Source organism: Gadus chalcogrammus, chromosome 18, assembly GCF_026213295.1.
Source record: "Gadus chalcogrammus isolate NIFS_2021 chromosome 18, NIFS_Gcha_1.0, whole genome shotgun sequence".
Classification (NCBI taxonomy): Eukaryota; Metazoa; Chordata; class Actinopteri; order Gadiformes; family Gadidae; genus Gadus; species Gadus chalcogrammus.
Window position 1 is genome coordinate 4216886 of NC_079429.1, and position 26669 is coordinate 4243554.

At 48.5% G+C, this 26669-nt stretch overlaps 2 protein-coding genes across 6 annotated transcripts in view; both read right to left on the minus strand.

Moving 5' to 3' along the window:
• LOC130371463 (ras-related protein Rab-26-like) overlaps window positions 1-5207 on the minus strand; it is a 42052-nt gene extending 36845 nt beyond the window's left edge. For all 4 annotated transcript variants that reach the window (XM_056577243.1, XM_056577246.1, XM_056577245.1 and 1 more), the window contains exons 1-2: window positions 4759-5207; window positions 2278-2388 (exon numbers count right to left, since the gene is read on the minus strand). In XM_056577243.1, coding sequence (XP_056433218.1) covers window positions 2278-2388; window positions 4759-4938 — 291 coding nt within the window. In that variant the 5' untranslated portion in view covers window positions 4939-5207. The remainder of the gene's footprint in view (window positions 1-2277; window positions 2389-4758) is intronic.
• A 2341-nt stretch (window positions 5208-7548) lies between these two features.
• On the minus strand, window positions 7549-21094 carry lmf1 (lipase maturation factor 1). 2 transcript variants are annotated; one of them, XM_056577542.1, is made up of 11 exons: window positions 20843-21092; window positions 19375-19684; window positions 19015-19025; window positions 18362-18510; window positions 17268-17333; window positions 13755-13922; window positions 11630-11810; window positions 10227-10380; window positions 9717-9900; window positions 8777-8889; window positions 7549-8329 (listed from the first exon to the last, which is right to left on the minus strand). In XM_056577542.1, exons 1-11 carry the CDS (start codon window positions 21051-21053, stop codon window positions 8143-8145), a joined length of 1734 nt encoding a protein of 577 aa, XP_056433517.1. In that variant the 5' UTR covers window positions 21054-21092; the 3' UTR covers window positions 7549-8142. The 2 variants fall into 2 exon arrangements, with proteins under 2 accessions (XP_056433517.1, XP_056433518.1); XM_056577543.1 differs by lacking the exon at window positions 7549-8329 and having other exon boundaries at window positions 8796-8889; window positions 17237-17333; window positions 20843-21094.
• Window positions 21095-26669: the final 5575 nt, after the last annotated feature.

The following is a 26669-nucleotide window of genomic DNA, read 5'->3' on the forward strand; positions in this document are numbered from 1 at the left end:
GAAGATGCTCACAACCGGATGCACATTTACCCGCACAAAGATTAATCTTTTTCTGTAAATCTCAATGTTCCTATGGTGTTGTTTATTAATGAGATTCATGTTAACTATGGTATACATTGATACATAATTGTATAGGGTAAGAGCTAACCCTAGCCTACTAACACCTATGCTTACAACATGTAATAAGCCTTATTACGGCATTAACTAATATTAATAAACATTGTTATTAGAAAGTAGAAAGAGAGGGACATGGAGGGTAGTATGGTTTTAAACATCATGAAACCTGACATGTTTTTTAAAGTGTTAATCCATGCTGTGTCCTTCAATGTGTGACAAACACACACGGTGTGCAATGCATGCATCCAAAACACAGAAAAACAACACGACCATTTTATTACACTAATTTATTCAGTCGACAGAGCTTAATGTTCTGAGACCACACACACACACACACACACACACACACACACACACACACACACACACACACACACACACACACACACACACACACACACACACACACACACACACACACACACACACACACACACACACACACACACACACGTTTTGTATTGCAGCCAGAAAAACAGTCTCTGTAGAAATAAAGCACATTTTGGATAAATGTCCTACTCATAAATAAATGCCAGCACACATTGTCCATTTTTTCTACCGCTGTCGTCTTGCCACCTTCCCCGACCCCTCCCTGACAGAAACAAGACAGATCTGACGCTTGCTGCCTGCTTTGATTTCCCAACGCCTCCTTGAACCTGCGCTGTGACCAGGTTAATATAATGCACCAACGAACCAGGGTGAATATTTAATATATTGAATAAATCTCAATTCCTTCTCTCCAGGGGGACTGGGAGGGAAGGAGGTTATGCAGGGTCTCATGTTAACCTAGAGCTGAAGCTCTCCATGGGAAAGACACGCTTCAGCCCCACTGGTGAAATGACCATTAGCAGGAGCAGGAGTCAGGTGGGCCTGCTGGAGCGATGGGAGATTGTAAAAATGTCCGATATTCTTCAGCTCAAAACTCAATATCCAGTCAACCATTTTTTTTTCGTTCACTGAATTTGATTGTTATTATTAATAGGGGTTATAAAGATTGCAAAGTTGCTTACATCAATCAACCAGAACAAAAACAGACAACAGAAGAAAAGGTTTTCTTTCTCCTCTTGAGATAATAAAAAGGACAGTTTACGCTGTATGATCGGAATTAATTACCAATGTTGCTGGTGAACAGAGTCTAGGGTCAAAATACTCGCTTCAGCTTTTCAGTTTCAGAGCAAAAGGTTCTTATTATCTGATCTTTTCTGGGGTCACTTGATATTTTTAAATATCACTGCTGCCAACAGTAAGTTCAAATTCCTTTCAAACTCTTTAAACGGAACATCGGATGACGAATGTCTGTTCAATAAAACATAAGAAGTAAACAAACTGCTGTTCTGCCCCATCGCTCCAAACGTTCTGAAGAGAGGATCGTGTTCCGAGGTTTAAAACTCACAACCTCTCAGAGGAGGGGCCCACATCACACCCTGTAAACCCAAAAAGGTGCGGTCCAATTCAGCGACACCAGAACCAGAAACGTGGTTCAACAGCAGCCCATGAAGGTTAGTGGAGGGCAGTAGAACTATAAAGAGCCCTCCTCCTAACTCTGGTAATAAAGCCGTCCTATAACTTCAAACCGCCTCGCGGTTGGAGGAGAGTTGGGGGTGTGTACACTGTGGTATTGCCAGGATCTGAATACCTTGTGTGTATTGGCTTGTCAGTTAATAAATGGTGTTAGCTAACACAGACAACCTTCATCTTTCAGATTCAATATTGCAATTTCGTCGTGTTTGTGTGCGTGCGTGTGCCCGTGTTCGCGTCTAGGTCTGGGTGCATGCGTGCATGCGTCCGTAAGTGCGTGTTTAAAGGTGTGCGTGTATATGTGCGTGCATGTTGTGTGTGAGCACTTGATTGAGTTACGTACGTGTCCATGCGTGTGTGTATGTGCCCATACGTGTGTCTATGTCTGTGTGTTATGCGTGTGTCTGTGTGTACGCATCCGTACGTGCATGTGCTCGTACGTGCGTGTGTTTAGGTGTATGTGCCCGTACATGTGTGTGTGTGTGCCCACATGTGTGTAGGTCTGTCTGTGTGTGTGTGTAGGTCTGTGTGTGTGTGCCCACATGTGTGTAGGTCTGTGTGTGTGTGTGTGTGTGTGTGTGTGTAGGTCTGTGTGTGTGTCGGTCTGTTTGTGTGTGTGTGTCCGTGTGTGTGTGTACGTACCCGGAAGTCGATCCCCACAGTGGAGATGAAGCTGCCTGCGAGGAAGGCTCCGTCTTTGAAGCGCACCAGCAGACAAGTCTTCCCCACGCCGGAGTCTCCCACCAGCATCACCTGGAGGAGACAGAGGGGAGAGGGGGAGGAGAGGGGTGGGGAGAGAGAGACAGAGAGGAGATAAAGGGGGGAGGGGGGGAGAGAGAGGGGAAGGAGAGAGGATGACAGAGACAGAGAAGGAGGGAGAGAGAGGGGGGGGGGGGGGGGGGGAGAGGGAGGGAGTCAGAGAGAAGAGACAGGGAGGGAGAGAGAGGGGGAGAGAGATACAGAGAGGAGAAACAGGAAGGGGGGAGAGAGAGGGGAAGGAGAGAGGATGACAGAGAAGGAGGGAGAGAGGGGTGGGGGAGATAGAGGGGGGGAGGAGAGAGAGAGGGGGGAGAGTGATACAGAGAGGAGAGACAGGAAGGGAGGGGGGAGAGAAAGGGAGGGGGAGAGAGGGGGGAGAGAGATAGAGGAGTAGAGAGAGACAGGTTGTTGAGGAGAAGGAGAGAGAGGGGAGAAGAAGAGACAGACAGGGAGGAGTGAGAGATGAGGTGCAAAGGAAGAGACAGACAGGGGTTCGGAGAAAGAAGAAAGATGTGGGAGGAAGAGAGTAAGTGCGTTTATTTAGCGCAGTATCATTTACAGAGCAAAGTCACAAAAGTACAATTGTAAAAAAAAAAAGATACTCAAAACACACAATCTTAAGGAAACTAGACAGCTCGAGACAAGACAAAGAACAGCTGAAGTAAAGGAAATCTGAATAAATAGTCAGAGGCTGGGAACTGAAGTTCAGAGGCTGCCTGACAGTCAGAGGCGGGGGTCTGGCAGTCAGAGGCCGGGGGTCTGAGATCAAGCAGCACCGACACATTTCACTCGCGTCCCGTGACATCATTATGTCGTCGGAGACTGTTTCAGTGGAACGCTTCTGAAGGAAACCGGTGGATCTGAGATGTAGTCAGGACAGCAGGGAGCCATCAGGCAGCAACTTCCCCTCATGTGTTTAAGATGGAAGGCAGCGTAGAAATAGCTCCATATTTTTTGGGAAGGATCAAGCCACTGGTTTTTTTTTTAACGATTGAATGTTAAAAATAAACCGAGATACAACCAGAGAATGCAGGTTGTTATTTATAATCAATGCCATGCACGGACCAATAGGCCAGAGAACATTAGTCAGCCAGCCGGGAGGGGTGGGGAATATCTTCAGGGGGGGAGGGAGGTTTAGGCTGCCCCACCAGATCACTGAGGTCAGGGAGTCGGAGAGAGGCGGTCAAAGGGTGCCGGCGGAGTCAGGAGGAGCAGAGCAGAGGGGGGTGAGCTCTGACGTCCCTCCTCTGATCCACAGAGAGCGGGAAGGTATAGCCGCCACCCTTATGCTAATGCCTGCACTCAGGAGATACTGGGGGGACAGAGTGGTTCATGGTGTGGAGCTGGGATTTAGGGTCGGGTTTTACTGGAGGAATCGTGCAGAGCAGAGGGAGAAACACTTGCGCATCCTCCCCACTTTTACTCGGGGAGAAACGGACACTGGCGTTTAACAAGGGCCTGAATTGACCGAGGGAACAAGTCACCTTTTAAGAGTGGGAGAGGAGGGGGAGAGGAGCGTGGGGGAGAGAAGGTAGAGAGGAGGGTGGGGGAGAAAGAGGAGGGAGAGATAGAAGGTAGAAAAGGGAGGGAGATGAGGAGGGAGGGGAGAGAGAAAGGAGGGAGAGAAGGTAGAGAGGGAGGGTGGGGGAGAGGAGGGAGAGATAGAAGGGAGGGAGAGAGAGGAGGGTGGGTGTGTGAGCGAGAGGAAGAGAGAGGGGGAGATAAAGGGAGGAGAAATAGAAAGAGGAGATATTATCGGAGCTAATAGATACAGGATATTTATGTATAGCCACAGCCAGCAGAGTTGTGTGGATGAAACCGTCTCGTACTATACACGGAATAGATGAGGTATAATAGAGTTTTATTATTGGTAACTGTTCGGACATTTGAGAGTGAAAGATGATAGTTTAAATCAAAGCCTTGCAGGAAACAAACGAAACCGTTTACAACGTAACAAAAAAAGGCAGCATATGCAACCTATTAGTATGTTGCGTCTATATGGCAACATGCGGTCATGTTATCAACATTTCACTGTTCTTACTGTTGAGGGCCATTGATGGAGATCTCAGCGGGCACAGTTCAACTGTCCACCTTTACATTCCCATACATTACTCCTTTTATATTTCAGACAACAAACAGACAGCGGTGCTCTGGATGCTCTCGGGCGCTCGTAGTAGGACGCACGCGGGCATGAGCTGACTGGGGCAAGCATGGCACAGGGGCATGGCACGCACGCTGTCACATCCACGCGCGCGCCTCTCAGTGTTGACACAGCTGGAGCCGCGTCATCTACTTCGCCTATAAACCGTTATTAGAGAGTACGCGAACTGCTGGTCTGGTATTCAGGGGTCTGGCCTCTCTTACCTTGAAGGCGACGTCGTAGAACCCCCCGCTGGTGCTGATGGACGGCGCGCTGGGGTGCACCGCGCCGCCGGACGCGGCGACGGCACACTTGCCACTTTTCCCTACGCCGTCTTTGCAGGGCGACGCCTTGGGGCTCTTTGATGCCCCCTTAGTGCCCTTGAGCGCCTTTTTCCGCGACATGATCTCGCGACTCGGGTGTTCTTTGCACGTGCGAACGAAGTCGATAGCGAAAAGTGAAACGGGACTCGGGGAACGATATGGTTTTTGTCCGAGTACTCCCGGAAAGTCCCGAATACTCCCTGGACGACTAACTAACTTCACCTGTCGTGCGTGAATCTCATGACCGCATGAGGATCTCTAGATGTTCTCAGATTGACAGGTAAATGAAGACTAACGAGCAGCTGGTGCAGCCTGAGGAGCACCTGATTGTTCGCTCTCGGTTCCCGCGACTGAGGCGCTCCGCGCGCTGTTGGCGAGACGCGCGCAAACGTGCGCGTCTCGCCAACAGCACGCGGAGCGGAGCGCTTAAAGGGGTAGAACTGAATTTATAGGGCGGCTTACTGTGAACAGTGTGTGTGTGTGTATGTGTGTGCGTGTGCGTGTGCGTGTGTGTGTGTGTGGGGGGGGGGTGTGTGTGTGTGTGTGTGTGTGTGTGTGTGTGTGTGTGTGTGTGTGTGTGTGTGTGTGTGTGTGGCATGCGTTCATTCGCTCAATAAACTCGGGACACATCTGTCTTGTATACAATGTTGCATGCACCTGCGCGCTGGCGAAATGAGAATGGACACTGACTGGCCGGTCTCTGTGAAGTGACAGTGACTAATGTCTTCCACTTTACATAATCCGACGGTCATTAGCGGGTGTCTCCTTCATGCTGACTCAGTCTACCGTGGATCTGGTCGGTTTTTGGAGAAGGCCAGGAGACTCAGATTCAAATATTTCATGCTTGTATTGCCCAAGGGCACGCTGTTTCTCATTCTTGCTGGGATGGGAGTTGTTCCTGCAAACAGGGATTGAAGTGTTTCTCGTTTGTAAAATCACTTCCTCTACCGTGACAAGTATTGTGACTTTGAAATGTGGCTTTGTTTTGGTGCAAGACGAACAATAGAGTACATCTCTCCCAAACCTGCAAACACACACACTCACTGCCACTCACTGAATCACACAAACACACACAAATACTTAAATTTGCAGTGATTTCTCCAAGGGTTGCTGCTACAGAGAGAGCATCACAAATCATCATTGGTTATCGTTAATGGGTTAAAGTCTCACACACACACACACACCCACACACACGCACATACTTTAACACACACACACACACACACACACACATACTCAATGAAACACACATATGTGGGTTTCAACCGGGTGTGGCCCTGGTGGGGATCAAACCCCTGTTCTGCCATGGCCACGGTTATCTTCTAGTTGAGTTAGATTGAATGATCGGCGGAAACCGATATTAACCGAATAGTGTCTTCAGTACACACAGTCACTAGCAGAGCCATGGAGGAAACGTAGCTCAGACACGCTTTAAGGCTAACAATAAATCTGAAGCATGATTGGAGCCATGGGGGGTCCGCACACTTGTTGTGTGTGTGTGTGTGTGTGTGTGTGTGTGTGTGTGTGTGTGTGTGTGTGTGTGTGTGTGTGTGTTTGTGTGTGTGTGTGTGTGTGTGTGTAATTGTATGTATGTGTGTGTGTGTATATGTGTGTGTTTGTGTGTGTGTGTGTATGTGTTTGTATGTATGTATGTGTGCATAATGTGTATGTATCTATGTATGTATGTATGTATGAATGCGTGTGTACATGTGTTTGCGTGTGCTTGTGGTGGTGGAGAGAGATTGTCCCATGTGGAGTGCACATTCTCCAGAGCAACCGCTTCACAGTCAGAGCCGATTTAATGGCTTCGATGTCCAAACTAGCAGGCTCAACCGTGTGTGTGTGTGTGTGTGTGTGTGTGTGTGTGTGTGTGTGTGTGTGTGTGCGCGTGCGTGCGCACTCGTGCGACTTTAACCCATTAACGATAACCAATGATGATTTGTGATGCTCTCTCTGTAGCAGCCAGCAACCCTTGGAGAAATCAATGCAGACAGAAACTGTGAGTGTGTGTGTGTGTGTTGGGGTATGCATGTGTGTGAATGTGTGCGTGTGTGTGTATGTGTGTGTTGGTGTGGATGTGTTTTAATGATGAACAGCTTGGGTGTTGCTCGACTAGGAATGGCTATTGGATATGTGGCACACAGCAATTATACCCAACCAATCAAACCGTTTTCATCCGTAAACGAATTGGTAGGTCTGTAAGTGTACATGAACGGATGTGTGTTTTAAGGTTTCCTTAACTCCCAGACAGATTATCCCTTCCCGACCTCTCCCCTCTTAACTATTTAATTTAGTGTGGGAAGACTCTTAGTTAAATTATTAAGTCATTACCATGGAGTCGTTTAGTGAATGCTTCGATCAACAGCGACAGATTTGAGATGAATATAGGAGCAGGTAGGAGCTGGAGGCCAACAGCATGGGAGAAGGTTTAGAACCAAACCCCTCCCTGTTGTTCTCCAGACGGCCCTCATGTTCATAAAGTCTTTGATGAGGAACCAAAAATAGTCTAGCATTTAGATACAGACAATGACAATGCTTTAGCATTTACATTTAAATGCATTGAAACATTTCTAACATTAAAAAATTGTACTAATTCTTTGCACGTTTTCTTTTACTTATCTATAATTTTATTTTATTGTATGACAATATTTATACGTGAAGCACTTTGAGTCTGCGTTGTGTATGAAAAGTGCTATATAAATAAAGTTGCCTTTTCGTGCCTTGCCTTATATTTAGGGCGTTTAGCAAGACGCTTTTATCCAAAGCGACCTTCAATAAGTACATTTATCATTAGAAAGAGGAATAAGAATATATCTGTCGATGCAGTAAGGATGTTCATAGAAACAAGTGCCAAGCACTGAATCAATGGCTTAACCCATTGCCTGTATACAGCATTTCCAATAGATCCGTTTTCAGACAGGAAGTCAGTGTAAAAACTTTATTAGACTTTTGTTTAAGAGTTTTGTATCAAAGGGTTTTCCATAAGACAGCTGTGCTTTGAAGACAACACATTCTACTCTGCTCTCAGGAATCTCTTCGGAAAGTGGACACGAGCGAGAGACACACATAATACATTTATGAAGGACTTCAGACATTCTCAGTAGTCCACCACATTTCTAGCAACGATTCTGTAACAGCTTTGATAGTCATGCATTCATTTTGAACCCCCTGATCATCAGGTAATAAAACATCTCTTGCATCGTGGACTCAGGTCCAAGGAAGAGCCACTCCCTTTCTTCACTCATCTCTGGGATTTGTAGTCCTGATTTGTAGTCTTTTCTTCCGTCACTCTCTCCTGGTGGGATCGTGCGGGTGGGGCCACTTCCTGGACTGGAAGTAACCCCGGAGTCCCTCCAGGTTGACCGCGGGGAAGTAGGCTCCGATCCGCTTCCGGAGCCACCATTTACCCTGCGCCGCGCTCGCAGAGCCCGGGGCAGTGAACTTATAGCGGAAGTGCTCCCCCCTCACCCACCTGAGGGAGGAAGAGGGGGAGAGTGGGGGAGGAGGGAGATGCATGAAAGAAGGGAGGGAAGGAGAGAGAGAGAGAGAGAGAGATATAGATAGGGATGAGAGGAAAGGGGGAGGGAGAGGCAGTGGGGGAGAGATCAGGAAAGGGAGGGATAGATGGAAGAAAGAGAGAGAGAGATAGGGAGAGAGAGATGAAAAAATAGATAAGGGGGAGGACAACAGAATAAAAGGGAGGGAGATGGGAGGGAGATAGCGAGAGACCGAAGGGGGATTGTGTTTGAGAAAGAGAGACATGTCACACAAAACATACATTTTTTGCTTACTTATTTTACTGCAGACACTCTCGTCCCAATCCACCGATAGTGACTCCAGATTAAGGTAATGAAGGGCGGAGGACATCGCGCCCTCGAGCCACTAGGGGGGCGGTAGAGCGTAAGCCAGGGACGCTTACCTGGGATTCTCCCGGCCCTGGAAGGGGTTGTGGTCGAGCAGCGAGAGCACCGTGGTGTCGTTGGCCATCAGACGGCCGGCGATGTGGATCACCCACTCGCTCTGCTCATAGGTCTGGAGGGCCGACGCAAACAGCAGGAGGAGAACGGGGAGAAAGAGTGATACAGGTAGATGGAGAGGGAGAGAGAGACAAGTTAATCATGATTACCAGAATTATGTGAATTTTTATTAATTAAACACATTCAGAGTTTGAATGAAAAAGACCAACCCCTGACAAATGGTTTATCCAGTTAAACACAGAGCTACTGCCCCCCCTGGTGGCCGATATATGGTATAACAACAATAGAGGCGCAGAGACGTAAATTAAGACAAAGCCACCAAGCAGAGAAAGAGGAAAGCAAAATAAAAAATGTATTAACTAATTGAGAGGATTGAGTTTACGGCCATCTTTTCTCAAAGGAAACCAGTGATCTTTAGTCTCAGTCATACTTTATCCAGGCAGAACTTCTGGAGAAAGACAGCGGAGAGTCTGGACCAGACACCAGCATCTGAAAGAGGCACAGCCATGCCATGTTTCCTGGTTCACTACGGAAACACGGTGTGTAGATGAGGCGTTCAGGACGGTATTTTAATACGAGGAGTTCAGTCCGCACGCTGCAGATTTGAAGCCTTCACAGACACTCTGCTCCAGTCTACCGCTGCAGGCCTGGTCTGTGTTCACCATGAACCGCTCGCACGATACCGGCCCCAGCGAGGGCGCCTCTGCGCCTCTATTGTTGTTATACCATATATCGGCCACCAGGGGGGGCAGTTGGTCTAATTGGTCTAAAAAAATACAAAGTGAAAGATAGAGCACCCAGATTTGAGCGCGCACACTAACACCACCTAACACCACCACTAAACCCTCTCCCCCACCCTCAGCACCAACCGAACCGTCTGACCTGGAAGGCAGCGAACCACATGAGCCAGTCGAGCCGGTAGTGGTAGGGCGAGACCAGGCAGGGTCTGCGGTGGACGTCCCCCGGCTTGCACACGAACTGGTACTCCTCCCAGACCGCCGCCGGGTCCTTGGGGTCCGGGCCCAGCGTGCCCTGGAAGATCACCTCCGTCCGCTCCTTGGTGATGCTGGAGAGGGACAAGGGTGGGGTGAAGACGGGGTTAGGAGGGGGGTAGGGTGGGGTGAAGATGGGGTTAGGGTGGGGGGGACCGGGTTATGGTGTGGTTAGGGTTGGGTTAGGGTTGGGTTAGGGTGGGGGGGACGGGGTTGGGTTAGGGTGGGGTGAGGGTGGGGGGGACGGGGTTGGGTTAGGGTGGGGTGAGGCCGGGGGGGACGGGGTTGGGTTAGGCTGGGGTGAGGGTGGGGTCTAGGGTGGGGTAACACCTTGAAGGCCCCATGCTGGTAGATAGGGTTAGGGTCATGAGGTACCCCCTGAGGGCCCGGGGGTCCCTACCTGCCGAAGGCCCCGTAGGTGTTGACGATGCGCAGCGGGTCGAAGGACGTGTTCATCACCTGCTTGGAGCTCAGCAGGTTCATCACCACGGGAACGCTCAGGTAGCCAATCAGGACGCCCAGAGAGACGTTCACCACGCGGCGCACAAGCATACCTGATGGGTGCAGGCGCAGACACACACACACACACACACACACACACACACACACACACACGCGCACACACACACACACACACGCGCACACACACACACACACACATGCGCACACACACACGCGCGCACACACGCGCACACACACGCACACACACAGACACACGCACACACACACCGCATGTTGGACTGTAGTAGAGCTAAGCTGTCTCCTCTTTTCCAAGATGGACCGCATTCAACTCTCACCCATCAGAGGGTCCTTTGATAAGAGAGGCTCATAAATGACGCATCAGCGCTCGAATTGATGGCAACCAACATTGCTATCCAACACAGTGAGGGACATTTCGTTAAGTAAATTATATTTTTGGCTATCTGCCACACTCACGTGCGTGCGTGCCCGGTGTGTGTGTGCGTGCGTGCGTGCGTCGGTGTTAGCTGTACACCTGTCTGGTCACCCTCTTTCCCGGCCACATTAAAACCACGCCGCCGTAAGTCACCTCAGTCGGGCGTGGCTCCCCTAAACACAGACGTTTCTGCGTCACCCAGTGAGTAAACCGGACCGCTACGACTCTACTCTATTTTATGACTGTTTTTTTTGGTAAGTGGCATATGAGCTAACCAGAGCCAAACCCCCCTTAATGGATCCCCAGGGAGCCCTCAGACAGGCACGCCGTGGAAGAATGTAGGACACTCCACGGTTCAGTTCCCTCAGTATGGCTGACTGCTTGTGTTGCCACATGTTCTCCCTCTCCCTTCCAGCCGAGGAGCTATTACGGACCCCGCCCCTCCGTCTCTCTGTGGTCCTGCTGGCTACCTCCGCAGCCCATGTGCTAATCCCCCACAATCCCCTCTGTCACGTCTGGACTGCAGGCCGCCCCAGACAGACGTGTCCAGCTGCTGGATATAACACAGGAATATCATCTCTCCGGGGACTTCACAAATACGACTGAACAAATGCTTGTGTATTGTTTTAAAATAACTTTGACTAAGTCCATGACTTGTAAGTACGTGATTGAGTGCGAACAGAGTGAAATATTATATTGAGTGAGTGAGTGAGTGAGTGAGTGAGTGAGTGAGTGAGTGAGTGAGTGAGTGAGTGAGTGAGTGAGTGAGTGAGTGAGTGAGTGAGTGAGTGAGTGAGTGAGTGAGTGAGTGAGTGAGTGAGTGAGTGAGTGAGTGAGTGAGTGAGTGAGTGGAGCGAGCTGGTGAGTGAGTGAGTGAGTGAATGGGTGAACGGGGGGGGGGGGGGTACCTCGGGTGGGTTTGGGGGTCCGCCCCTCCCGGCCCTCTGCCTGGATCTCCAACACGGCCTTCCTGACCCCGCCCTTCGAGCCGAACAGGAAGCCCAGAGAGGCGTCGTCGAAGCAGGCCAGACTGGGAACGATGGTCAACCAGTTGAGGAAGCTCAGGTTCCCGCTGATGATCAGCATCACCTGGGAACAGGGAGAGCAGAGCCACGGTCACTACTGGATAGTGAGTGGGAAAAGGGTTTGTTTAAGCACCACAGCGTGAGCCAATGATTGAGGCTAACCAGCTTGACAGACTGGAAAGAAAAAGCCAATGGAAATCTGGGCTTTGACATTTGTATATGCCATGATACATTAAGATACAGTTAAGAAAACAATTCCAACGAAGACTTTGCAACAACATTTGGGTTCTCTTTAACCTATTCCATCTGTTGGGTTATATAACCATTTGGTAGATTCCCCTTTGTGAGGAGTGAGAAGAACTTTCATGTACCTCCATCTGTTACAGTAATAAGTCTTCCAAATGCAGTCCCAATAAGCCCCATAAGTACCCCCAGAATATGAATCAATGATGAAGCAGCCGACACTTTAAATCCCTGAAACGTCGAACGCTGCAGGCAGATTCAAACAACAGCAAAACAACTGATGGATGCTAGAGGCGTTTGATCAAGTTTAACAAGGCCAAATTCAACTTCTGTATGCATGATGTGTGTATGCATGATGTGTGTATGCATACGCATGTGTTTGCGTGCCTGGATAAGTGTGTTTTGTACAATAAATATAACATATGGTTATGAGTTCAAAATACCATCTAAACCGTCTCAGGGTTAAAATTTTAGTTTAAATTATGGCATCAGACAAAAATGTCTTTATCCTAGCTATCTTTGTTGTATACGGGGCATGAGTTAACCTAGAGATTGTTTGTGCTTGGCACTTGGTTCTATGAACATCCTTACTTTACCGACAGAGATAGTTTTTTTCTTCTGACAAATGTGCTAATTGTAAGTCTCTTTGAATAAAAGCGTCTGCTGAATGCCCTAAATGTTAATATAAAACCAGTCTTCCTATCCCTCTGACGTTTCCTATTTTCATCATTTTAAGGCTGTATCTTCAAGTTGTAATTAATCTAGACTTTAAAACTGGTAATCATGTTCTGTAATCATGCATGTCCTGCCTCATCTTTAGGCACGAAGTGTCTCACATTCATTTGTGATCCAAATAAACACTCCCATCTTCTTGCAACCACAAGATAAGCATTGCCTAAAGATGGGGAAAGATCTGGTTCTTTTCTCAGGTAGATCTCCTGACGACAGCCGTCAGAGAGGATGGAGGACGAGGACAGGGAGCTGCTCCCAGACGATGTCAGGATCGCAGATTCGCTCACCAGCTTCCGCAAAAGACTCAAAACTCACCTGTTCAGCGTTCACCTAGACTCTGCATAGCCATCAAGCCCCTCCCACCCACCATTGTTTGCACGTCTTTGCACTTAATGTACACACTTATTGTACGCACTTAATGAACGTTGTATTTATTCGTAGTACTTAATTGTGTAGCATCTGAAGTAGCTGCTATCAATGCTGTATACGGGGAATGGGTTAGCCTAGTGATTGCTAGTACTTGCACTTGGTTCTATGAAGTGCAGTGACGGGGACACTGTGCTGTGGAAGACGCCGTCCTTCGGAGGAGACGTAAAACCGAGGCCCTGACTCACTGAGGTCATAAAAGATCCGAGGGCACTTATCGCAAAGAGTCGGGGTTTCCCCGGGCGTCCTGGGTAAAACTGCCCAAACAGGGTAATTCTATCTGGCCCCCTAATCATCCCCCTGTATAATTGGCTTATTCATTAATGGCACTGATTGGCTGCAGATTGGCTGCCGTGCATCACCCAAGTGGGTGCTATACACTGTGGTGGTGAGTGAGGTCCCCCCCCCCTTCACAGTAAGTTCTTTGAGTTCCCAGAAAAATAAAAAGCGCTATATAATTTAAATGAATTATTATGATAATTATAATGAAGATCTTTACTTTACAGACAGCGATATATGATTTCACTTCTTTTGACGAGTGTACTTATTGTAAGTCGCTTTGGTTAAAAGCGTCCGCTACACGCCCTGAATGTGAGCGTGGAGGCACCTGGAAGAGGATCTGCGCGCCCCCGTTGAGCAGGCGCAGGCGGCGGCCCAGGAAGGTGCAGAGCGGCAGCAGCAGCTCGACCACGTGGTTGGACACGACCTCGAAGCGGTGGAACCACCAGGGGGAGCGGTGCAGGTAGTAGGACAGGGGGTTGGGGACGGGCTGCGTCTGGACACACGGACGGGGGGAGGGGACAGACAGGTGGACAGACAGGGCGGGGGACAGACAGGACAGGACGGGGGACAGACAGGACAGGGACAGACAGACAGGACGGGGGACAGACAGGTGGACAGACAGGAGAGGGGACAGACAGGTGGACAGACAGGACGGGGGACAGACAGGACAGGGGACAGACAGGAGAGAGGGGACAGACAGGAGAGAGGGGACAGACAGGAGGGGGGACAGACAGGACGGGGGACAGACAGGACGGGGGATAGACAGGACGGGGGACAGACAGGAGGGGGGACAGACAGGACGGGGGACAGACAGACAGGGGAGAAAGATTTACATTTACGTTAACATTTACATTAAGGGCGTTTAGCAGACATTTAGCAGACGCTTTCATCCAAAGCAACTTACAATTAGTACATGTGTCAGAATAAGAGAAACGACATCTCTATTAGTTATTATTTATTGGCATATAAATGTAGTTCATGAACACGTGTGCGTGTGTGTGTGTGTGTGTGTGTGTGTGTGTGTGTGTGTGTGTGTGTGTGTGTGTGTGTGTGTGTGTGTGTGTGTGTGTGTGTGTGTGTGTGTGTGTGTGTGTGTGTGTGTGTGCCTGAGGAAGGTTTATTTGTTGGGCTCTGGTTCAGTATTTCCTTACCTAAATAAAGACAGATTGTTTTTAGAGGAAGGCCACTCCTTTAAACAACAACAATGTAGACAGGCCAGGGTGTGTGTGTGTGTGTGTGTGTGTGTGTGTGTGTGTGTGTGTGTGTGTGTGTGGACAGATTTGTAGTTGCCTATTTACGGCGGAAGAGATGTACATCCAAATAAGAATAAGAAGAAAACAAAAATAATGAACAGAAAGTAAAAATATAACTTTGAAAATACAGTCAGTGTTTCACCCTAAATGCTCTCTGAATGGAGTTAACAAAAAATAGAACAAATCATGAGCTTTAGTGCATCCTCCTCATCCTTGGAAATATTCTAGAAAAAAACCTACACCCTCAAATAGCCAAACAACCACACCTAGCCAGGTTGCCAAACAACAACACCTAGCCAGGTAACCAAACAACCACACCTAGCCAGGTAGCCAAACAACAACACCTAGCCAGTTAGCCAAACAACCACACCTAGCCAGGTAGCCACACAACAACACCTAGCCAGTTAGCCAGACAACCACACCTAGATGGTCAGCCAGACACCCACACCTAGCCAGGTTAGCCGACAAACACATTACTAGCCAGTCATGTTGACACAGTAAATCACTGCCCAACGTCTGGCTGCTTACGGTCGTCTGGTTAGTTTGGCTGCTTGCCGTTCTACATAAAAAAACCTAGCCTGCTAGCGAGTGAGCTAGATACCGCAACGACCATCCAAATGAACGTACACAAACAGAACCCAGGAGCCCAGACCAAAAATACAAAATACAGAGAGCCGCACAGACCACTCCAGTACGGGAGGGGCTCTGAAAGCAAGCAGTGTGTCAGAGGGACTTAACAGCCCCTCACCTGGCGCCACCCGCATCCCGTGGGGTTGTGTATGTGTGTGTTTGTACAAGTGTGGGTGTATTGGTGTACACTTGTGCGTGTATACACGTGTCTGTACATGTGTGTATGTGTGTTTACACGTGTATGTGTGTGTACACGTGTGTGTTTTTGTGTATGTGTGTGTGTGTGTCTGTGTGTGTGTTGACTGACGGTAAGTGAGGTTGGTCGCTCCCTTGGACGAGGAGACAGAGCCGCCATGGAGCCGCTGCTAATGGGCCTCGCTGCTGACGTTTTCCCGCCCGAACCCGAAGCGCGCGTTCCCATATAATCTCATTTTAGACAGCGGAGGGAAAGAGAAACATGGAGGACTGAAACCAGCCCATTCATGTAAATAAATAAGGGGTTCATTCAACTGCCACCGACATGCTAACTCGCGTAAGCCTCCATTTTAATGTTCTCAATTCTATTTTTAATAATTCCATCGTTTTTAAGCGTTACGTGCGAGTGAAACACCTCAAACTATTACCTGATCGGTACTAAATAGGATCAATTCGACTGAACAAAAAATGTAGTTCTTAATGCGTGTTATTAGAATATAACGTGTAGTAGTTCGACTCATTATTTTGAAATGTAGGAGATCAGGAACCAGCAGGACATCCCAGAGCCTCTCTTCCCTTTCCCGATGCGCTACGATTACCGTTGGTATGAGCGAGGGCCATTTTCCAATCCGACCTCATCTAATCTTGGATCAATAGCAGGTCAGACAGGCCTCATTTAAATCACGATTGTGGGCCTGCAGAGGAACAGCTAATGGATAACGATTACAGGAACGACCCCCACAGGGTCAGCAGAGCGGAGGCCAGGATCTCTGACTCACTGCCCACAGATCTAGATTCTGATTACCCGGAGGACATGACTCCAAACTTAAACATAATGACTGGAAGTTGATCTGGATTAATCTATCTGCTGAGTGACTTATCTGCAATGTTCCCACAGAACAGACACAGAAACTACTGAACATTTGGCTTGAAGAAACTTACATACACTTGAAAAGTGTGTGTGTGTGTGTGTGTGTGTGTGTGTGTGTGTGTGTGTGTGTGTGTGTGTGTGTGTGTGTGTGTGTGTGTGTGTGTGTGTGTGTGTGTGTGTGTGTGTGAGGCGGTGGGTCGGATTGTTCCCCCACCCCACAGGGAAAAACAAATGGCCAATCAAGTGCCTCTGTGCCAGACAGGTGATTTATAGTGAAACCCCTGCAACAGCGGTTACCGTGGCGGTGGGTTGTCATGGTGACGCCTCTGCCCTGGAGGGATCTCCCTTCTCTATCGTTAGCATTCAGGAGACAACGGCAAGGAAGGAAGGAAGGGAGGGAGGGAGGGAGGGAGTGGGAAGGGAGTGAGGGAGGGAGGGAGGGAGGGAGGGAGGGAGGGAGGGAGGGAGGGAGGGAGGGAGGAAGGAAGGAAGGAAGGAAGGAAAAATAAAGAAAAGGAAAGCGACACACAAATGGGGGGATTCTGGGAGAATAGGTTCCTGTGTCGCTCAGGGACAGTGACTCAGGGCCTAGCTGGAATCAATTACAACACAATGACCACGGCTTTGCCATTAGTAGCTTCTTATTGAATCCAAGCATGGGCACTGGAGAGTGCATGCCTGCCATTCTTGTGTTTTCTAGCCGAACCTCCTCGTAAGACCAGGAGCTGAGTCACATTGGAATTTTGTCGGCCAACTAAAGACTACATTGGCCAAACCCACTCCTCTCCCCTCCTCAGAACTGTAGCAGAACACTGCTGCTGCTGCACGGAGAGTTAAACGTCATGAGCAGCGCTGTACCTTTCAGCAGGCCCAAAGGTGTGTCCTGTACCTCGTAGTGGTAGTCCATGCAGGTCAGGTCCCGCCAGCATTGGTCACCTCGGATTTTGATGAGACCCTGCAGAGATGAGGAAATAAAACTCATGTTTACATCTTAACGTGTACATCTTTGTTCATGCTGATGATGATGATGATATTTTTGCTGCATCATTTTTAGGCACGGAAGTGTGTCACATTCATTTCAGATCCAATAAACGTTCCCATCTTCTTGCAACAACAAGATAAGCATTGCCTGATGGGGAAAGATCTGGTTCTTTTCTCACAATAACAAGCTTATTTTAAAAGCTAACTAAGAAAGGTTACAGTTTATTTTAAATGAATGCGATACCACCCATAGATTGGTGTTGGCTCTCTGAGCGAGTCTTTAAAACAAAACAAACACCAACCCCCGACTATAGAATGGCCCCCATTGGTGGACTCTGCTCAGCATCCAGCCAACAAGGAGTGGTTGTCCCCGACTACCAGCAGCCTCCATCAGGCCCCGCCCGCTGGCCGGATGTCGGGCTTTCTTAATGTTAGTCGCTGTTTGTCCGGTCAGTGTGCAGTACAGCACCTTCAACTTTCACTGGGGCTGAAATAATAAAGTGTTTCCAACTTCAGTAAACAGGATGTTTACACCTCGACATACGGGGGCATGTCCACAAGAGCCACAAATAAGAAGTATGACGAGAAGAGTGCTGCCAACTCTGTTCTCCTTCTTCTTACCATCAGATATAAATCTGGAGATGGATGAACCATTTCATTCAAATGTGGATGTAGATTGTAGCAAGATTGTCACTAGACGCTGGCTGCGAAGTGACCAATATAACAGACATTTGTACATCCAATTGGTGACAGAGAGAGAGAGAGAGAGAAAGAGAGCAAGACACCCTCTGACCATATCTCCTTCCTCTCTCCTTGTTTAAAAAAAAGCAATAGAAAACCGCCAGAGGAAGTGACATCACACACGGTGTTCTTCACCACACTATAAAAACATGATCAAATATTGTAATTGAACAGAAAATAATAATGGAGAGAGAGAGAGAGAGAGAGAGAGAGAGAGAGAGAGAGAGAGAGAGAGAGACAGAGAGAGAGAGAGAGACTCACGGCTCCCAGCATGATGCGGACGATGAGCCAGCGGAAGGTCCAGATGGAGATGAGCGAGGGGGGGCAGCGCCGTGGAACACGGGACAGGGTCCACACGGGGACCAGGAAGATCGCCAGGAAGCCCGTCTCCAGCAGCTGGCTCTCCCAGCCTGGGGGGGGTGCAGCCCATAGAAAGGGACCGTGTTGGGGGGGGGGGGGGTACGCGCTGACTCGTGTTGGACAAACCGAGAGACAGTGTGGGAGCAGCTAAACGTTTGTTGGGAATATAACGGATGTCCATTGATCGCCTGAAGGCGGAACTCACCCACACTACGGGGGGGCGTTGAACAGAAATCCTGGCTGATTTACAACGCCACATAGACAATGTCACCGATGAACCTAGGGTCTTAGCAAACTTATCCTTCAGCCCCTAAAGGCAGTCTGGGGCTTTCGTTATCGAACAACAGGTTGGAGCAGAACCTAAGGACGAGCTTATAGTTTAAGGCAGTCAGCGATTTAATTCAAAGAGTATTTACACCGGGGATCCATGTCGCCGCTAGACTGCTTAGAAGAACGATTATAGGAAATTTCCCTACTTCCCTTCCCTATTATAATTAGATAATAATTGATAATAATTATTATTGGTTTGTTAGGACAGCAGAAGATGCACTTACCAAAGGAGTACCTGTAAAGAAAACACAAAGAGTCAATAGTACATGCTCGCTGTAATTTCATTTGCAATGCAATGGTCGACAACTGTAGGAATGAAAGTTCAGTTTGAACCGCGGTTTGTCATTTTGTACAATACCAGTATGTTATGTTTTCAGTTTTGACAAAATATTCATATTTATATTAAAACATAGGTGTAGGCTGCTTCACAAATATGTTACTCACTGTGTGCGCGTGCGTGAGTGCATGCGTGTTTGTGACAACTGTTGCATCTAAGCACATCTAGGCCTCAATACATCAATCGGTGAACCACCATAAAACATCCCATGTGTGAGTGCGCTCTGGTGCCCCAACAAGTCACTCACCAGAGCTGTCCCACGCTGACCAGGGAGTGGTACAGCACCCACAGGGTGCCCATGATCAACATGTTGGCCGTCCCACTCAGCAGGACCAACCCGGACAGCAGCATCCCCAGCAGGGCGATGGCGGCCAGGTTGCTGTCCATGGCGGTCCAGTCCGTGAACCAGAGGAGGGAGGGCGTGTAGGCCAGCGCGGCCGGCCCGATCTTCCCCCCAACGTAGGTCTTGACGCTCTGGAGGTAGGCCTGGCACGGCATCAGCCCCCGCTCCCCGATCAGCTGGCTGTTCTGCTGGTAGGCCACGGCGAACGCCACGACTGGAGAGAGGAGAGGGGAGGAGAGGAGGGAGGACAGAGGAGAGGGGAGAGAGGAGGAGAGGAGAAGAGAGGAGAGGGGAGGAGAGGAAGGAGAAGAGAGGAGAGGGGAGGAGAGGAGAAGAGAGGAGAGGGGAGGAGAGAGGAGAGGGGAGAGAGGAGAGGAGAGAGGAGAGAGGAGGGAGGAGAGGAGTGGAGTGGAGAGCAATGGAGGAGAGAAAAGAGAGGGGAGGAGAGGAGGGGAGAGAGGAGAGGAGAGGAGAGGAGAGGAGAGGGGAGGAGAGGAGGGAGGAGAGAGGAGAGGGGAGAGAGGAGGAGAGGAGAAGAGAGGAGAGGGGAGGAGAGGAAGGAGGAGAGGGGAGGAGAGGAGAAGAGAGGAGAGGGAAGGAGAGAGGAGAGGGGAGAGAGGAGAGGAGAGAGGAGAGAGGAGGAGAGGAGAGAGGAGAGGGGAGGAGAGGGGAGGAGAGGAAGGAGGAGAGAGGAGAGGGGAGGAGAGGAGAAGAGAGGAGAGGGGAGGAGAGAGGAGAGGGGAGAGAGGAGGGGAGTGGAGTGGAGAGCAATGGAGGAGAGAAAAGAGAGGGGAGGAGAGGAGGGGAGAGAAGAGGAGAGGAGAGGAGAGGAGAGAGAGAGAGAGAGGGGAGAAAAGGATAAGAGGAGAGAAGATGAGAAAGTGGAGAGAGAGGAGCGGAGAGGGGAGAGAAGAGGAGAGAGGAGAGCGAGAGAGGGGAGAGGATAAACAGGAGAGGAGAGGGAAGGGGAAAGAGGAGAGAGGAGATAGAGAGAAAGAGGTGGAGAGGAGAGGAGAGGAGAGAGGAGAGGGGACAGAGGAGAGGAGAGAGAAAGGCTGACACTCGGTGGACTGTTGTTGAGTTCTAATGCAAAATCAGTTTTTAACCAAATACAAATAAGGTGACCTTAAGTGAGATTAACAAATAAAACCTATGGAAATGTTACATATTATTATCATGCTATCCTCATCATATCTTATCATCCTAATATTTAAATCCAGTATTAGGCCTACTGCTAATAATAAAATACTTATACATAATATTATGAGTACAATAGTGTTAATATTTACAATAATGCTAATTCGTGATAGTTGACATGGTATTAATCATAGCATTATTAATGGGAGTCATGTTAAAGGCAGTGTCGCCTCACAGTAGATGAAGGCAGTGGCTCGCAGTAGAACTATTCTGGTTAACCAGTAGGTTCCTGTCTGCAGAGCGCAGCCCGAAGCCTCGCGGTGCTTTGTCTCCTCTCGGTCCTCATCATGAGGCTCCTTGCTGTCAGGTAAGCCGCTTCCAGCCTGGATTGTATCCACACGTCTTCTTCTTACCGCGCTCTCTGAACTTTCACTGGGTGCCGCCATGTTGAAAGGAGTCCGACCGTCACGTGAGTAAACAAAGCAGACACTTCTCGCGAGAGTGGAGTGAGGTGGGAATCTAACGAGACCTTTTGCGACCCAATCATAAAGATTTTTTTTTGTTGTTGCAGATTCTGACTTCTCAGTGTTAAAAAGTATATCACACATTCACAACTTTGGTAAATATTTGTTCATATTATAAATGTATATGAACAACACATATTGTATATCATTAATGCTGTTAAAAGGCACCGATTTGTAATCGCTTATTAAAGCTGCGTTAAATGTGTCTATTTGGATTTTGCATTCAATAGTAATGTACAACGTAGTAATAATTAGTATACAAATAATAATTGGACCGATAAAAAAGGTAGAATCTCCATTGATCTGAGGAGAAGCTAAGTGAAGAATATTTATTAGAAAAACACACAGAAAAAAAAAGTTAACTGGAGGATAATCATTGTTTTAAACAAGGTCTTATTGGCAGACGGATGAGGGCCATCCAGTTATGAGGCTGTTCATCAAAGTGAGACTCATCTGTGTTGACGGCTCTGATGCCTCCTCCTCTCGACCCTTAAACTAAACCGAACAAACCAACACTAAAACCTCATTTAGAAGTGAGCAGGCTGAAGCCAAGGGCGGGAGGGGGAGTGGTGGAGAATTACCAGTCCAGATGACGAGGGAGAGAGGCCTCAAGAGTCAGAGTAGTGCGTTGTTGACATAAGTATGTATGATTGACTGTGATGTATTCTGTACTGTATATCTGTTCCACACCACAAGGGGGCGTTATCAGTTTGGTAATAGATGTGATATGTTTGGTGACGTCATGCCCCCTATAAATATGAATGTTCTGGATTTGATCATTCTCTTGGCCCGCTCCCAACATGAAGGCTGGAAGAGCAGTTTAGTTATTTACTACAAAATAAATATGCCTTGAGGCTGAAGACTAAAGCTCGTCTCGTCTACTGTTGTTGCACTGTTGGACTCCTGCTGTGTTAGTAGTGCTCCTGCTAACAGGTTATGGGCCCAGTAACGACGACGATAGTTGCAACAACGGAAAGTGGCGGCAAACTTTAGCTAGTCAGCAAAAGTGTGTTAGCTAGTTAGCGCGGTAAAACCGGGAAGCTAACAAAGCTGAGGAGAATGGCACATCAAAAGGCAAAGTGGCCGATGTTTGACGGTAGGGCCGAAGAATATGAGCTCTGGGAAGAACGGATGCTGTGTTGTATGCACCGTATCAGGTTAAAAGAGACTATTCTGAACGAGCCTGATGGACCGCTGACGGCTGAGGAACGAGCCAAGGATGAGGAGCTGAATGCTGATGCTTACTGCTCGTTGGCGCCATTACTGGATAACGTGAGCTTGGGACTGATATTCAGAGACTGTAAAAACAAGGGACGCGAGAGTCTGCAAGTGTTGAGAGAGCACTACATTGGCAAAGGAAGGCCACGGATTATTTCGTTATACATAACGTTAACCTCGCTGAAGAAAGCGGACACTGAGACTGTGACAGAGTACATTATCCGGGCGGAGCAGATCTTCACAGCGCTCAGAGGTGCAGGCGAGGCACCGAGTGAGGGGTTGATGATGGCTATGATTATGCGGGGACTTCCAGAGAACTACAAGCCGTTCACGCTGATGGTAACCCACGGTTCAGCGGAGGTGAAACTGGCGGAGTTCAAGGCTAAGCTGCGAAACTTCGAGACGTCTGAGGATGCTGAGCCAGTAGCCGAGATGGCGGGAGAAAGGGTGCTGAAGGCTCGCGCAGCACTGAAGAAAAAGAACAGCGGATCTTCGACAGAGATGGCGTGTTGGCGGTGCGGTGAAAGGGGACATCGAAAAGATGAGTGCCCAAGAAAAGTTTGGTGCAGTTCCTGCAAAAGCACAAGCCACAGCGACAACGCCTGCAGGAAGAAAGAGCGTGCACAAAGGTCCAGGTGTGCTCGCGCTGAAGATCACAGCGGCGGTGGCAGTAGCAGAGGCGGCGGCAGCAGCGGTGGTAGCAGTGGCGGTCGGACAGCGAATGGTGGACGGATCGAGGCGCGGGGACCCGCGATAGACGACTTCACATTCCGGGCAGAGACTGAGGACACCTGCAAGCCAGCGCAGCAGCGGCAGATTGAGGGAAAAGCGCTGATCGTCGACACTGGCGCGACATCCCACATGCTGAACGACAGGAGCCGGTTCAAGTCCTTCGACAGCACATTCAAGCCGGAGAGCCACAGCATGGAGCTGGCCGACGGGAGGCGGACATTCGGGTTGGCGGAAGGCAGAGGAGACGCACAGGTGTGTCTCACCGACAGCGACGGACGAACATGTACAGTGACTCTCAAGAACGCCCTGTACATCCCTTCGTTCCCACAAGAACTCTTCTCCGTGAAGTGTGCCACTGCGCACGGTGCCAAGGTACTCTTCGAGGAAGGTAACGATGTTCTTGTAGCGCCTGATGGTGCAAGGTTTAGCATTCAAGTGTGTGACAGAATGTATTACTTGCAAACCAAGTGTGATGACAATGATGTGTGCAATGTTAGCCATGATATTCAAACCTGGCATGAAATTATGGGGCATTGTAACTATGATGACATACTGAAACTGCAGGATGTAACCCTGGGCATGCACATTAAGGGTGCAAAGCGTAAGCCTGAAAAGGAATGTCATGTGTGCATAGAGGGGAAGTTTACTCGGACGAGAAACAGAAATGCAACAGACAAGGTGAAAACACCACTGGAGTTGGTAAACACTGATCTAGCTGGTCCGGTGACCAATGGTTCAATCGAGGGTTACAGGTACATGCAATCTTTTACAGATGTGTGCACAGGAGTAGTATTCACATACTTCCTCAAAGCAAAGAGTGATGCCGTACTGGCTACTGAAAAGTTCTTGGCTGACATAGCGCCTTATGGCAGTGTGAAATGCATCCGGTCAGACAACGGGACCGAGTTCACAAGCAGAGAGTTTAAGACACTCCTGCGAAAGAACAAGATCAGACAAGAGACGTCCTGTCCTTACTCCCCACACCAGAATGGGATAGCTGAGAGGGAAGGGCGCACTCTCTTTGAGATGGCAAGGTGTAAGCTCATTGACAGCAACTTACCTAAGAGTCTATGGCATTACGCCGTTCAGGAAGCAGCATACACCAGAAACCGATGCTTTAACAAGCACATAGGCACAACACCATACACAGCACTGACAGGGAAGAAGTGTGATCTAACCAACATGCACAAATTCGGGTCTGAGTGTTATGCGTACATACAAGACAAGGGTAAACTAGATCCAGGTGTGAGAAGGGTCTTTTCGTAGGGCACGACAAAGGCAGCCCAGCCTATCTAGTTTACTACCCCACCAAAGGTAAAGTGCAGAAGCACAGACTGGTCAAGTTTATCACTAAGACCACATGTGACAGCGAGACTCAGACTCAGGACTTAGGACTTGACCCCATTGTAAATAGTGACAAGACCGACGCACCACAGCCCAGTGCTCAGAGCACAGACGTACAGACTGACAGTCCACAATCCCCAGAGGATGATGGCGAGGAGCACCAAAGGGTGACGCCACAGGCCCCAAGCAGTGGGAGGTACCCCACTAGAGAGCGTAAGCCCCCAAGTTATCTCTGTGATTATGCTACTGAGGATGATAGTGGTGATGATGACAGCACACTCACCAGTGTTGACTATTGCTACCGAGCAGTGTGCGGTGTCCCACTGGACCTTTAAGCAGGCTATGACATCATCACAAGCAGGTAAATGGGAGAGGGCAATGGACGAGGAGATGCAGTCATTGGAGGAGAACCAGACCTTACCCTGACAAAATTGCCAGAGGGCAGAAAGACAGTGGGAGGTAGGTGGGTGTACTCCATTAAAGAGGGCGGTGATGGGTGTGAGCAGTACAAGGCCAGATTTGTGGCGAAGGGGTATAGCCAGAGAGAGGGAATAGATTATGGTGAGACATTCTCCCCCACGGCAAATATGACCAGTGTGCGTGTAGTCATGCAAAAGGCAGCACAAGAGAACTTGGTACTACACCAAATGGATGTAAAGACGGCGTATCTACACGCACCCATTGACCGAGAAATTTACATGGACCAACCTGAAGGTTATGAAAGGGGGAAAACAATCTAGTGTGTAAATTACAGAAGTCAATTTATGGTTTGAAACAGTCGGGACGTAACTGGAATGAAATGTTACACAAATGCTTAGTAAATGACAACTTACTCAGAACCCAGCAGATCATTGTGTGTACACAAAAGAGTCAACGCAGGGAGGGAAGGTGATTATTGTCATTTGGGTGGATGATCTCATCATCGCAGCAAACAACACAATAAGTCTAGAGCAGGTGAAGGCAATGCTTTCCACCAGGTTTAAAATGAAGGACCTAGGCAGGCTGAAACACTTTCTAGGCATAGACTTCAGTCAGACTGACGATTGTGTAACCATGTCACAACAGAGGTATACTGAGAAGATTCTCAAACGATTTGATATGCAGGAGTGCAGAACACGTGACACACCATGTGAACAAAAGGTTGATTACACTGACGATGCACCAAAGATGACTGATGTAAGAAAATACAGGGAAGCTGTAGGTAGTCTCATCTACTTAGCTACTTGTACGAGACCTGATCTATGTTTTGTGGTAAGCAAGTTATCACAACATTTTGCAAACCCCACAGAGGAAAAACTGGGTGACAGTCAAACATGCACTGCGTTATCTTAAAGGTACTACTGACAAGCAGCTGACTTTTAAGAAAAGCACGTGATGGTTTAGGCCTTTGGGCATACAGTGATGCAGATTGGGGTGCAGACACCAAGCGACAGACGGAGCACGTCTGGCTACTGTGTGAGCATGAGCAGTGACAGCTCACTGGTATCATGGAAGAGTAAAAAGCAACCCACAGTAGCGTTATCTACATGTGAAGCCGAATACATGGCTTTAGCCCTAACAATACAGGAGTGTATCTATCTAGAGCAATTACTGAAGGGTATGGATTCCTATGAATATGTTCCAACTGTTATTCATGAGGATAACCAGGGCACTATTGCACTTGTGAAGAACCCTGTGTGTAGACAAAGGTGCAAACATGTTGACATCAAGTATCACTTCATAAGGTCAACCATTAAAGATGGAAAGATGACACTTGTTTATTGTCCAACAGATGAGATGGTAGCAGATGCTATGACCAAGCCTGTCTCAAAGGTTAAACTGAGGAATTTTCAGGAGCCATGTTTGGTGTAGGCATCTAATGAATAGTAAATATGTTTTTGATTTAATTCTGTATTTGTTTATTCTGATTGTTAAAAGCTGTACAGGATACGGGTCACTCATAAGTGGAGTGTTGACATAAGTATGTATGATTGGACTGTGATGTATTCTGTACTGTATATCTGTTCCACACCACAAGGGGGCGTTATCAGTTTGGTAATAGATGTGATATGTTTGGTGACGTCATGCCCCCTATAAATATGAATGTTCTGGATTTGATCATTCTCTTGGCCCGCTCCCAACATGAAGGCTGGAAGAGCAGTTTAGTTATTTACTACAAAATAAATATGCCTTGAGGCTGAAGACTAAAGCTCGTCTCGTCTACTGTTGTTGCACTGTGGACTCCTGCTGTTGTTAGTAGTGCTC

Excerpts from the sequence above, each read along its gene's own strand:
- lmf1 (XM_056577542.1), bottom strand. The coding sequence starts at position 21,053 with ATGGCGGCACCCAGTGAAAGTTCAGAGAGCGCGGTAAGAAGAAGACGT. Across the intron at positions 17,334-18,361 it reads TCCGCATCATGCTGGGAGCC|GGTCTCATCAAAATCCGAGG; the intron begins GTGAGTCTCTCT and ends TCATCTCTGCAG. Across the intron at positions 9,901-10,226 it reads ACCTACGGGGCCTTCGGCAG|CATCACCAAGGAGCGGACGG; the intron begins GTAGGGACCCCC and ends GTCCCTCTCCAG.